The sequence below is a fragment of the Pezoporus wallicus genome, unplaced genomic scaffold (assembly GCF_028554395.1).
Source record: "Pezoporus wallicus isolate ANWC-B61680 ecotype Strahan unplaced genomic scaffold, APGP_CSIRO_Pwel_v1 contig_7545, whole genome shotgun sequence".
NCBI classification, from domain to species: Eukaryota; Metazoa; Chordata; class Aves; order Psittaciformes; family Psittacidae; genus Pezoporus; species Pezoporus wallicus.
Window position 1 is genome coordinate 1,892,255 of NW_026642398.1, and position 13,127 is coordinate 1,905,381.

Below are 13,127 nucleotides of genomic sequence, written 5' to 3' on the forward strand. Positions count from 1 at the left end.
TGGAAGGTGTCCCTGCCCGTGGCAGGGGGTGGAACTGGATGAGCTTTTGAGGTCCCCTCAACCTAAACCATTCCATGATTCTGTCATGAGTGGGAAACTGGCCATGGGGAGTGTTGAAGGATAAAATGGGAAGTGATGCTACTGAGGTTGGGAAGAGTCTTGTTCATTATTTCATTAATGATCTTTACATAAATGTTAGGAATAAGTACCTGAAATTTCATCATGGGGCATATGAGGCCTTGTCCACACAAGGAGGACCTGAGCATCATGCAGAATAAAGCAGGATAATAGGTGGTGGGTTAAAAAATTATCTATTAAAGCTCATGTAGCTGGGAGTTAGTAGTGAGCTGAGAGATGGGCACGTGTCTGACTGGTCACTGATGGGGAGAAGCTGCCGTGAACAAGGCAGTGGTACAACAGGTAAATCCAGTTTAGGGCTTACTAACCTTCTTTCCAATTCAGAGATGAAAGTATCAGTGTGGCTGTGCTGGACCTTGATGGGACCTCATGTAGTGTAACAGTTGCTCTTGTTCAGGAAGGATGCACTTTAAAAGGAACTGGAAGGATGAGAACGAAGCCTTGTTTGTGGGAAGACACTGGTAGAAGTAGTATAGACTAGAATGAAGAATTAAATGAGAATTTGTTTAAGATCTTAAAATGCAATAAGGAATATTTAATCTTAAGGTCAGTGAGTGTAACCTGACAGTGAATAAATAAGCATGGAAGGATGTTTCTGAGCATGAGAGCACCACATTCCTGGAACAGCTTTCCAGTAGGGAAAGCAAGGGTGGAAAAGTGGTGACTGATGTGCTAATGAAGGGATGTGTATTATTTCTGGTGCTAGCAGAGGACTGAATGGGATAAACCCAGGAAACCACACCTCGAGTTTTACATAGCGAATGAGAAGCCTCCTGTGTTATTTCACACACAAAGATTTTGCTGCTAGTTGTTAGTGTTCTAGAGGGTGGAAACACTGAGTACTGATGCTGCAGGAGTTTTGGGTACTCAAGTTGGTACCTTATGTGCTTCTCTGTGAATTTTTAGTGGAATTTCCTAGATTGCAATAATCACAAGCAGCTATTTTGCTTCTGCTTCACATTGTCTAATCTATGGCTGATGTCGGAGCTCAAGAACACAGTACAGCAGACTATTTGCTCTATTTCCTTCCTGTTTATAGGAAGCAGTAGGTTACAGTTTAATGCATATCATTTTCCAGAGAGCTGTAACATGTAGGAATAGCTCCTGTGCTGTATTCACCTCTTTGACAGGCTGTGCAGTATGGTCATTAGAGCAAAATACATATGGCTGAAATGCATGCATTGTGGTTGCTTTAGATGCATGCAGCTCATCCAGATGTGATTGCAGAGGTGGTTTAAGTGGCAGGAACTCCATTCTTATAGGTGTTTTCTCAGATAAATGTGGTTAGGTGAATGGCTTTGGTGTGTGGTTTGAAACTGAGGTTCTTCCCTGCAAAGGAGATCTGGTTCTCACTTTGCCAATGCCCACTTGGTCTCTAAAATTCCCACCTCTTCCTATACTTGTAGTATAGGAAAACGCAACTGATTTTAAGGTTTTGTTCAGTAATCGGGGCTTGGTGAACTACCACAGGGAGAAGACAGAATTCAGGGACTCCTAGGAGCAGTGGGTTCTTTTGAGTCATGTTTTTCCCCCAGTTTTTACATTGTTTAACAAAAGTTACTGGTTTAAATGTGCTGTGCTTCTCATTGTTCAAATAGCCTGTAAATGTGTTTAACTGCCAGTTTGGTATAACTGATAGCTAATTTGTACTTGCTTTATTTTCAGTGCTTGCACCTCCTCCACCGTTGCCACCACCAGTACAGGGATATGCCTTTAAACCCCCTCCTCGACCAGATTTTGGCACTTCTGGGAGAACAATCAAACTGCAGGCCAACTTCTTTGAAATGGACATTCCTAAAATAGATATCTACCATTATGAATTGGATATAAAGCCAGAAAAATGCCCTAGAAGAGTTAACAGGTAATAACTCTGCTTTGCTTTTCCTCAGTTTTCCTTTGAAATGCTGGAGAGTGTGTTGTCTTCACTGATGGCTTGCAGGATGTGTCTGTCTTCAAGTCGTTGTTTGTGCTGATAGCTTCCAACTTGGCATATCCATCAACAGGCTTCAAGTCTTTCTGTACCAATTCAAGATTTGAGTGTTAATCGTCCCTTATTTTGATTGAACTTGTCAGCATCTTAAGATGCTGCTGATCAAAGCCACTGTGACAGATGGATAAAGTGTACTAACTCTAGTGGAGTGAGGTCAGTATAAGCCAAGTTGATAAATACGATTCTTCGTATTGCTTGGTTAAATATTGAGTGCAGTTGGCTGACAAGTCCTTCAGCAGGGAGCTGGTGTTACCAGCTTGTTTTTCTAACTTCCCCTGCTGACAGGGGGAGGCAAAACCCACTTGTTTGTGCTGCTGCAATAACATCGTGGAGGGACTAAGAAATTATCCTTCATTAGTGGATTCTATATAAGAAAAAGATATGCTTCTGAAAACAGATAGCAAGGTGAAAACATGGATCAGTTGGTGAAGGAAACAAGCAATTAGGTGTTGCGTTTTGCATATGTGCCCTATTAGTCAGTGTGGTAACCTCATTGACTTGAAAGAGTGGTGTTGCCAGAAGTGAAACTTGAAAACAAGACTTGGCAATAACTAGAAACCACAAGTGTCATCATCGTAGCTACCTACATCTTGACTGTGGAGGATCGGAATGGTGTGTTTCTGTATTCAAGAGCAAAACCTTTCCTTATTAGAAAAAGAGCACATGGGTGGGATATGCAGTCGGGAACATGAGCGAAGTGTGGAGCCACTTGAATGCCAACGTTTTCTTAATGTGAATTAAGAAACTGGAGTACATTATCAGCTGCGATACTAAAGAATCAGTAATGCTTCATTTTCATAAAGCAGCACCACTGCTCTTTGCTGTCCTTTTTTGATCTATTACCAGTTTAATTTTTAAGCTAGTTGAGAAGTGAATTCAATTTTAAAAGCAAACACTTGTAAGTGTATTAAGCCAAACTCTCTCTTTGCCCAGGGGCAACCCTGCTAATTATACTGAGCTCCTCTTACCACACTGGGGCACTGAAAAGTGTTTGCAGCACTCAGTTTTTTCATAGTGGGAGCCATGAGAGGTTTGCTTTCATTAACTGATACCCCTGCCACCAGCTCCAGCCCTGGCAATTGCTGCTGTCTGGTGCAGATTGCCAATGTTACATAGCTTCTCTGGGAGCTAAGTGCTGCACTGCTCCTGGGTGTTGTGGCTCAGTGTGGTCACCCCCATGATGGTCCAGCGTGTGGGTACTTGCTCACCAATGGCAGAGAGCTTAATTATTAAATCATAAAGCATTTTTTCTCACTGAAGAGGCAGATTATATTCAGTAGCAAGTTCTCTCTCAGCTGACAGCTTCTGACCTGCTCTGCTTTGTCAGGTTAATCACTCCCTCTGTTGTGGTAACAGGAGCAAGTATAAATCTACATATATTAAATGCCTTTTGCAGTAGACAGAGATGTCATAAATGCATTTGTCAGTGGTATGGTGCATATTTCTCGGCGCAGTGTCGGAAGAATACAAATTGGATTCACTTAATGAAGTGTATGTTTTATTTCTTTTAAGTGCTTATGCCTCTGTGTCCTGTAGATGTACGTGTACACACCTGTGCCTGTGCTTGTGAGCTCTGATCTTTCAGTCCTACATGAATACCTGTATTTTTATGTGTACTTATACATATGTATATAGGATTATGCAGTGCAATTCTAAATTCTATTTATTCATCTGGCTTATGTTTTTCTAGTATTTTTGGTTATATAATTCAGATATATATTTATAGTAAATAGTTCTTGTCATTACTTTATATATTGTAGCCTCTAGAAAGGATGGAGGGAGATTTTATGTTCATTTACACTGCTCCCTCATCTGTCCCAGCTTTGTCCTTCAGTTTTATGCTATAACTTACTACAGCTTGGACTATGGCCCTGCAGACCCGCTGCAGGGATGTGTACATGGAAATTTCTTACTGAGACGGGAGCTGGAACAGGACTGGGAAACACACAGCTGAGACAACGTGGTGTTGTGCCAGACTAATACAGTCTGGCGACAGTTTGTGTCTTGCAGAAAGGCCAGATCTATTTGCATAGTTAGATAGAGTGGGCAGTGTCAGTTTGGTTCTGCTCCGTGGATGCCTTTGGTTTAATTCAGGACAGTGAGGACTCATCCAAGGTTCAAGATGAACTCTGCAGTCGCTGGCCCCAGGTTCTTGCTGTGTTTGCATGATCTCAGTAGAATAGTAAGTCCCAAAGGGCTGAAGTTAGTGAATTGGTAAATCCATCTTCCTTTAACTTCACAGAGAGAAAATAACTTAGTTTTTAGTACGCTTTCTCCACCCACAGCTGAGAACCACCGTTGCTGAATGTGGTTTACAGCTTGAAAAGCTTAAGCAGAAGTGTTCGTTTTTATATGAAGTAGTTCACAATCGGAAGAACTTGCTCAGTGAGAGAATGGGTTTTCCATTGCTCAGTCCTTAACTCAAGCTTGAAAAATACCTCCTTCCTCCCACCCTCCAGTTTAGGTACTTGTTCAGACACTGCAGACCTGAGGCAGGTATTACTGGGTCAGGTTTTACTCGTACTTCTCTGGAGGTCAGGCAAGTTTCTTTCAGCGGTCACATCTTGTCTTAAAGCCTTGGGACACAGCAAAGAAATTGGCAATTGAAAAAGTCTTCCTTCTTTTCTTGACTGAATTCAGCGTTTCATCTCAAAGTTTTGCTGTAATACCTAGCTGGGTGCTGGGTTAATGACCTTTCCAACTCAAGGCGTATGAAATAGTCACCTGCAGCATATCTGAGCTGCTGTTTGACAGCAGCACTGTGGTTTCCTTTCTGTGTCACTTTAACCACTTCATGCCCTTTTGCCCCAAGCTGTGCGTTAAGGATTTTGGAGGCAGCATTTTGCAGACTGCTGATGGCTTTCAGATTTTTACAGCCTGAAGGGTGTCTCTCTGGGACATTTTGACCAAGGACCTTTGGCATCAAAGGGTGCTGTTTTACCAACAGCCCCCTCATCAGCCGGTGAACTGCTTTGCATGACCAGTGTGTAAACACTGTGGTTTCACAATGACTTTGTGAGTGGTTACCTCATACAAACACACAACCTAATTCCACTACGCTTAAATGAATGTGTATTTTTAATATGCACAGGTCCCAGTGACTGCACATAACCAGTTTTGTTGGAGGGAGCCCGGTTCTGCTGCGTACAGGAAAATACTGCATTTAAAAGTGAGCTTTTTTAGCGCAATGCAGAAAGTTTGCATATCACTCATCACAGAATTATCGTCCTTACACTTAAGGCTGTAAGCTTGGATTTGAAAGCTTCTCCAGCTGCTGAGCTTTTGGTCCGTGATCCTCTGCAGAAAGGACTGTAAGGTGGGGAGCAGAAGCCCCAGGAGAATACCAAGCACCTCTCATTTTGAGTTTGAGAGAGCACAAGCTTTCGCTTTACCACTTTCAGTAGATCACAAAAAAGAGGAAGGAAAGTTTCAATCTGAAACAGCTAAAAATAGTTGCTTTAAGAAAACAGTTTAGTCTGTGAAAAGGTTGCTTTGATTCAGATCAGTCAAACAAATCTTGCCTTTAATACCCCGCAGTGGACAACCCTTTCATTTACCTAATGCCTCTATTCATAAATATTAGTGTTAGTGTTCATCTGCTGCTTCACGTTAGAAGTCAAAAGCTGAATTAACATTTTCTTTTTATATTTTCAGGGAAATAGTGGAACATATGGTTCAGCACTTTAAAACCCAGATTTTTGGGGATCGCAAACCAGTGTTTGATGGAAGAAAAAACCTTTATACTGCTATGCCGCTTCCCATTGGGAGAGATAAAGTAAGTTTTAAATAGAAAAGTTTCCAATCGGAGATTTTAAGGTAATATTTGCAGAGCCTTTCTAACAACTGATCAAAACTGATTTTCTGTTTCTGGAATAGACCTATCCTTCTGCTGCTGCTTTGCTCAGAGTGTGGTTTGCCAGGACAGGAAAAGTGAGCTTGTTGCAGTCAAAGGCGGTCATTCCCCTTCCCATATCCTTCTTTCCTGCCTCTCTTTCTCCCCACTTGCGTGGTTTCTTCTGGTTTAGTGAGCTGGATCAACTGCCCAAGGCAGCGGACAGGCTCTGTGCTGGCACTGCAGAGAAAGTGAAAGCACAGTTGGGTTGGGAGAGGGGAGCAGAAGCTGTTGTGTCAGCTCCTTAATCTCATCAAAGCCCACTGTAAGCTGATTCTTGCTCTCCACTAGCTGGGAGAAACTCCTCCATCCCTTCATTGCCTCTGTGGAACCTCTTCCCTAATCCTTTACGATGTGAAAGCCGCATTAATTTAAACTACACAGGTTGAGACCTGCTACCTTAGCCCTGGGGCAGTTGAAGAGGACTCGTGTGTTCTGTTTCCCAGCTCTGTATGTGGGGCAGTGGCCTCTCTGGTCACTCTGGTTGTAGCAGCAAAGAGTACCCCTATCTGTGCCCATTGACTGGTGAAGTAGAAGGGGCTGTGTTGGAACACAAACTCTATAGAGTAATTAAGCCTACACATCTGTGGTCTAGTATCAGATTGGATTTTCTGTGGCCTTGTTTATTTGCATGAACACTTGAAGACAGTCCTTCTTGTTACATGTTTGTAGCACAGTAATTCCCATTTTTGGGAATGGATCCATATGGTTCCATAGAATTTGACTGCCACGTAGGCAGCAAAAAGAGAGAAAGGTAAATAGCAATGTGGAAAATTGCTTATGTGATTAAAACTGTGAAAAGAGTTTAGGTCACCCAAAATCCAGTAGCAGTGTGCTATAGAGTAGCTCTTGCTATCTTTTGCTGTCTCATGTTGTATCCCTGTGCAGTGCTTGACATAGTTCTACCTGTATCAAGCTCTTGATCACATATGTGTAAATTTAATTTCCCCCAAATATATTTAAGTGCGTGTCATGCAGTAAAGGTCAGTCTCTATTCTAGTCTGTTATTTTTCATTAACCGATAAGGTGGCATCTGGGAAAACTCTAAAGGAATCATTAAAAGTATTAGAGATTATTCCCCCCCCCCCCAATTCCACATACTGTATTCCAGTTCCTACAGATCTGCCCATATATTTTACAACAAGTTGGAAGTTCTGCATTAAATCAGTAAAGGCAAATAGAAAAACAGTTTATGGAGGATAAACAGAGATCAAAATAATCCTTGGATCTGATGAAAGTGTGACCCTACTCTGATTAGGAACTGCATAAGATGCCTTCCTCCCTCTCCTGTTCCTTCTGTGCCTGAATGTTGCTCATCAAACAGGACTTGATTCTTGATGTTTTGGATTTTAAAGCCCAGATCTACTAAATCATACATGGTAAAAATGAAGTTGAATTGCAGTATCAGCAGGAAATCCTTTTGATGCCCCAATACCTTTGTGTCCTTGCAAGTGAGTGGTGCGAGGTAGCTTGTACCTGGGAAGAGGCTGGCTTGAATGATTGTGTTCACCATTTTCGGTGGGACAGGATTATCCAGCCAAAGAGATGATCATTTGCAACAGATGGTCACTGAGGAGTCTTTATAGTGGAGGTTAGCACAAGATGGTTCAGAGAGTTTCATCTGTAGCTCATTTCTAGGCTTACTTTTAATAAACTCCTGTTTTTCCCTGTTGCTCATGGGATGTAGGACTTTGGTTGTTCAGCCATACATAGAATCATAGAATAGTTAGGATTGGAAAGGACCTTAAGATCATCAAGTTCCAACCCCCCTGCCATGGGCAGGGACACCTCACACTAAACCATGTCACCCAAGGTTCTGTCCAACCTGGTCTTGAACACCGCCAGGGATGGAGCATTCACAACCTCCCTGGGCAACCCATTCCAGTGCCTCACCACCCTAACAGGAAAGAACTTCTTTATATCCAATCTAAACTTCCCCTGTTTAAGTTTTAACCTGTTACCCCTTGTCCTGCCGCTACAGTCCTTAATGGAGTCCCTCCCCAGCATCCTTATAGGCCCCCTTCAGATACTAGAAGGCTGCTATTGAGGTCTCCACGCAGCCTTCTCTTCTCCAGGCTGAACAGCCCCAACTTCCTCACCCTATCTTCATATGGGAGGTGCTCCAGCCCCTGATCATCCTTGTGGCCTCCTCTGGACTTGTTCCAACAGTTCCATGTCCTTTTTATGTTGAGGACACCAGAACTGCACACAATACTCCAGGTGAGGTCTCACAAGAGCAGAGTAGAGGGGCAGGATCACCTCCTTCCACCTGCTGGTCACGCTCCTTTTGATGCAGTCCAGGATGCATATGTTGATGTTACTACCCTGGAGCAAAGAGCTAATGAAGGTAAATCTTCAGCTGGTTTAAATAGGATGTGGGGAAATGTAGCTTAATGGGGGAATATTTTAAATGGTGCTAAATTGGTTTAAGCATGATTTAAACCAGTATAAATCTTGTAGGCTTTAGGACTTTCCTCTGGCACAATTAGATTTTGTTGATGGGGTTTTCTGGCTGTTCTGTACATAACAAATGTAGCAAGTTTGCTGCACATCTGATTATATTTAGGTTCCTATTGAAAAGATCCATGAACCTACAGTGATTAATAGGTGATCCTTAATCTCAGTAGTAGAAGACCTTGATTTACTTGCAGTGTACATCGCTAGTGGAAGAACTGATGCTAAACAGAATGCTGACACCAGATTGCCAACATGTTTCCCTCCTGTTGCTCTTTAACTTAATTAATGGACTTTGTCCTTATCTCTTGTCAGTAGTGGCTGTTCTGGGGTTAGTTTGGTTCTTTTGTCCTTGCTGACAACCCTCTTCTTTTACAACTGCTGCTATTACATATTCTCTGCCTGGCCTTCATGGTTATCATCTCTGTTTTCATTCCTTCCGTAGCGTACCTTATTTTCAGTCTTTAATTCCTTCATTTCTTTAGACCTTTGGAGATAAATATGGAATATGTAAATAGTAACAGAATATTTTCTTAGTTTTTAAGGAGTATTTTCAGTCTAGGAGCTGGAATAGAAATTCTCCAGTCTTGGGCCTTTTATTTCCTCCAGGGTCCTGGATACTGCAACACAGGTAGTCCTGCTCTACGTCTTTTTTCATGCCACTGCAATGAAGGAGTTCTGTAAATTGAAACCAGGAGGGGGGAAATAAAAGTAAATATTTTTTTTTTTTTAGATTAAGGGTAGCAAAGCTGTTAATAATCAGAGCAGTTTTGCATTAACAGTATCAGGAGTAACAGAAAATATGAAACTTGATTTGGAGGAGATGTTTAGAGGAAAATACAGTTCAGGTGTGACAGATGTTTTCCATCTGCTCTAAATAAGATGCAAGTTGAAGACCTTTTGATGGTGTGGTGGGAAATGAATGCTTCACAGAAGGCTTCCAGCCTTTGCCAGCTGAAAACCTGTACCTTTATTTGCACAGCTTTCCAGCAGAGTAACCTTCTGGGCCAGATTCAGACCAGTGACCCCACAATTAGAGCCTGCAGTTCCCATTGCCTTCCCACAGCCATACAGCTCCTTCCTCTGCTCAAGTCTCCTGGTGAATGGTGTTTGTATGGGAGGAGGGATGTGACTGTAATACTGATTTGGTGTGCACACTCTAAACTGTGAACTCGTCTTTTTGCATACAGGAACGCTTGTTATTTGTGTTTCATCTTTCCTTCCTATTGTTTGACTGGGGAAGCTAACTGTCGCCGAACACCAGCTGATTGCATATATTAGCTTGCTGTTATCCATGTATTATATTTGCTAGCCCACTAATTACAGTTTGTCTGTTAAGTGGATGCCTTCTATATGTAAATTGTGAGCTCCCTAGGACAGGAAAGTACACTGGTTTTGTTTATATGCAATACAAAGGATACTGTGATCTTGTTATTCCTTGTAGTCACTCCCAGTACTGCTCATCGCTTCAGACAAGCCTTCATTTTAGTCAGTTTAAGAACTTTGTGGTGCTCAGGCTTTCTTTGTTTTAATAAAGAGGAGAAATGAGCATTACAACTAATTACAAGTCATTAGCTGAAGTATTTTACCAAGATGTAGTTTGCCAGTGGTTTTTTAGACACAAAATTCTAAGTAGGGCTTGACATGTCAAAGGAGTGCCCCTGTTTGCTGCCTGATAGCATCACTGCATTGCTACTACTTTGGGGCCGTCATTTATTCTTTCTTTGGTACTTCAAAATGAGAGGGTTTGGGGTTGATGGGTTTTGTGGGGGTTTTGTTTTGTTTGGGGTGTGTTATTTGACCTTTTCTTCTTTGAAAGGTCCTGTTGAATTGTATTTTCTCCTGTTTGAACTGTGTCTACAGTAATAGTATTTAAAGCCCTCTGGTGCTCTAGAGAGTGAGTACCAGAAATACATGAATCTTGGCAGGTAGTGACAGACCAGGTTTTACTTCAGATGTGCAGGAGCTGACTTGAGCTGTGATGCACTGCAGTGTGTTAGGTATCTGAAATCAGGTTATCTGATCTTCACAGAGACCTCCCAGTTGATATGCAAGCACTCCCAAATTATAATGTTGACTCAAAGGAGGAGGTAGGTGCCAGCTGGGAAGCACGCCTGCTCTCTGAAATGCACCTTTGGAAAGATCTACCTGTAAAAAGAGGCTGTACCTGATGTGTATTGTTTCTTCATCATTGCTTTTTGTCTATTCCCATGCCTTATAGCTCTGTGTAGAGGAATCCATCGTCTCTTCCCTTTTCCCCTTTAAATGGAAAGAATCATCTTGGTTTGTTGTTTGGCATTGTTGCAGGTGGAGCTGGAGGTCACGCTGCCAGGAGAAGGAAAGGACAGAATATTTAAGGTGGCTATAAAGTGGATGTCCTGTGTGAGTTTGCAGGCATTACATGATGCTCTTTCTGGTCGGCTGCCGGGTGTCCCATTTGAAACCATCCAGGCACTGGATGTAGTGATGAGGCACTTGCCTTCCATGAGGTGAGGGGAAGACCTTGACTTCGTTTAGTTGGTGGTTTTGTTATTTGAATTGTTTTAGTGGCTTTTTGGGTAGGATGTGCTTTCATAGCTCAACTAAAGCAATAGCTATCTAGCAGATGGCATGCTCAGGCAAGAGGCAGTGCAGTGATTTTCTGCTCATTCAGTGGAATTAGTAACCTCCAGCCTTGGACGCAAGACACTTTCCGCACTGGTGTTCAGTCTGTGTGCTCTCAGGTGAGGGGTGCCCTGCCATCTCTCATACCCACTTCTCTGTACACCTCAGAGAAGGAAGCTCTCCCCGAGTGGAAAGTAGTTGGAGATTGATGGATGTGTGAGGGTGGCTTTAAAACTTGTTACCCTATTCTGTGTGTCCTTGGACAGATGTTACTGCTGGTTTTGTATGAAGGACACTGTGCTGTAGGGGAACATTAATGTCACTCACTATAGCTCTTTTTATAGAAAGGAAAATAATTGGGTTTTTTTCTTTCCAAGCAAGTGGAATCTACAGCGTTTGCAGCCAAACCCAGGAGATACTGGGTTTAATTCAGCTGCCGTGAAACAAGTTGCTGAAGACCACTGATCGAACTGCATTCAGTTGGAAAGTAAAGAACAAAATAGGGCTGAACTTTCCCATTTTGAAGGGCTAAATAGGGAAAATGAGTTAAATTTATGTAAAGATCTTTAAATAGCCTTACAGTACATTGACTTTATCTGCTTATTAGGGATTAAACAAAATCACTTTAGTCAAGTTTTGTAACACAGAAAACAGCCGAGATTTGTTAGTCACACATCTTTGTTCAGAGAACCATACTGGCTCTGGGTTTGATTAGTTTAATGTTAGGTGTGCAGTGCTGAATTTCCATGGAGAAAGATGCCTCAAAAATATCTGTTAAATCAGTTGTTTTCCGTAGATTTCAGGGGAAGCAGTGCATAAGTAAGGGGAGAGTTTATTTTAGTGTTGCTTCAATAGCAGGGATGTTTAATTATTTTCTCACTAAAGCATAACTGATTTTTCTAATAGAGTACCAAATAAAAGCATAGCTGAATTTTTAGTAAGAGTACAAAAGATGGTTTTAGCGCTTTTTGTTTGAACTAGTAGGCATAATAAGGAGTATACTGAAAATAGATTTAAACAATTATGAGTAGTGGTCAGTTTCTTACTGTAACTTACCTGGATTTTAAGAGGTATCCTGACGGGAATCTCAGATTGTTGGTAATCTGAAACAGTGACATTTCTCTGCTTTTGTGAATAGGAATTTGCATTAGTTATGGATTTATTACCTTTTTCTTGCTTTAGTTTTATGATCTGAATTTCTTCCCTCTGTTGCAGATATACTCCTGTGGGGCGATCTTTTTTTACAGCATCAGAAGGGTGCTCCAATCCATTGGGTGGTGGCAGAGAAGTTTGGTTTGGCTTCCATCAATCAGTCAGACCTTCATTATGGAAAATGATGTTAAATATTGATGGTAGGTCCTACAGAAACCTTTTCTTCTTCCTTCTTTCCCTTTCAATGGAAAGGCAAAAATTGAGTTCATTTGTTTGATTCCTTCAAAGTTTCCTCAGTACTGCTGTAATTCAATGTTAATGTTTTTGTCTACAGTGTCTGCAACTGCATTTTACAAAGCACAGCCAGTTATTGAGTTCGTGTGTGAAGTTTTGGACTTCAAAAGTATTGAAGAGCAACAAAAACCTCTGACAGATTCCCAAAGGGTAAAGTTTACCAAAGAAATAAAAGGTAATAATTAAAGTACATAAAGCTGCTTTGTTCTGTCTGATGATGTTACCACTACAAGCTCAAAATGCATTCTATAGAGGTCGTCTTACTGGGAGACAGATTATCATAACACATGCACTTTCTGAGCAAAGCTAAGAGGCAGGAATTGTTCTATCACTTACATGTGTTTTGGGACTTTCAGAAGTCAACCAATCAATGTTACGTTTCAGTCTACTTGTCCTTTTTTCCTGCTACATTAGTTAATCTCTGTAGTTTGCCACTTTGTGGATATAAGGTAAGTTGAGTCAGTTCAGATAAGGATGTGGCTTCAGGTTTGATGCATCACTAGTGCAAAAAGTAAGCATATTTATTTATTTACTGAACCATCCATATTTAGGGCTCAGGTATGCACATAAGTAAATTATCACATATTCAAGAATCTGTGTTTT

The 13,127-nt window shown here is 41.6% G+C and overlaps 1 protein-coding gene across 3 annotated transcripts in view; it reads left to right on the forward strand.

Moving 5' to 3' along the window:
* Positions 1-13,127, forward strand: part of AGO2 (argonaute RISC catalytic component 2) — a 53,859-nt gene that overhangs the window by 20,945 nt on the left and 19,787 nt on the right. For 2 of the 3 annotated variants that reach the window (XM_057429752.1, XM_057429750.1), the window contains exons 2-6: positions 1,804-1,999; positions 5,783-5,903; positions 10,779-10,963; positions 12,294-12,430; positions 12,565-12,699. In XM_057429752.1, the coding sequence (XP_057285735.1) occupies positions 1,804-1,999; positions 5,783-5,903; positions 10,779-10,963; positions 12,294-12,430; positions 12,565-12,699 (774 nt within the window). The remainder of the gene's footprint in view (positions 1-1,803; positions 2,000-5,782; positions 5,904-10,778; positions 10,964-12,293; positions 12,431-12,564; positions 12,700-13,127) is intronic. The other variant, XM_057429751.1, reaches the window with a different exon arrangement.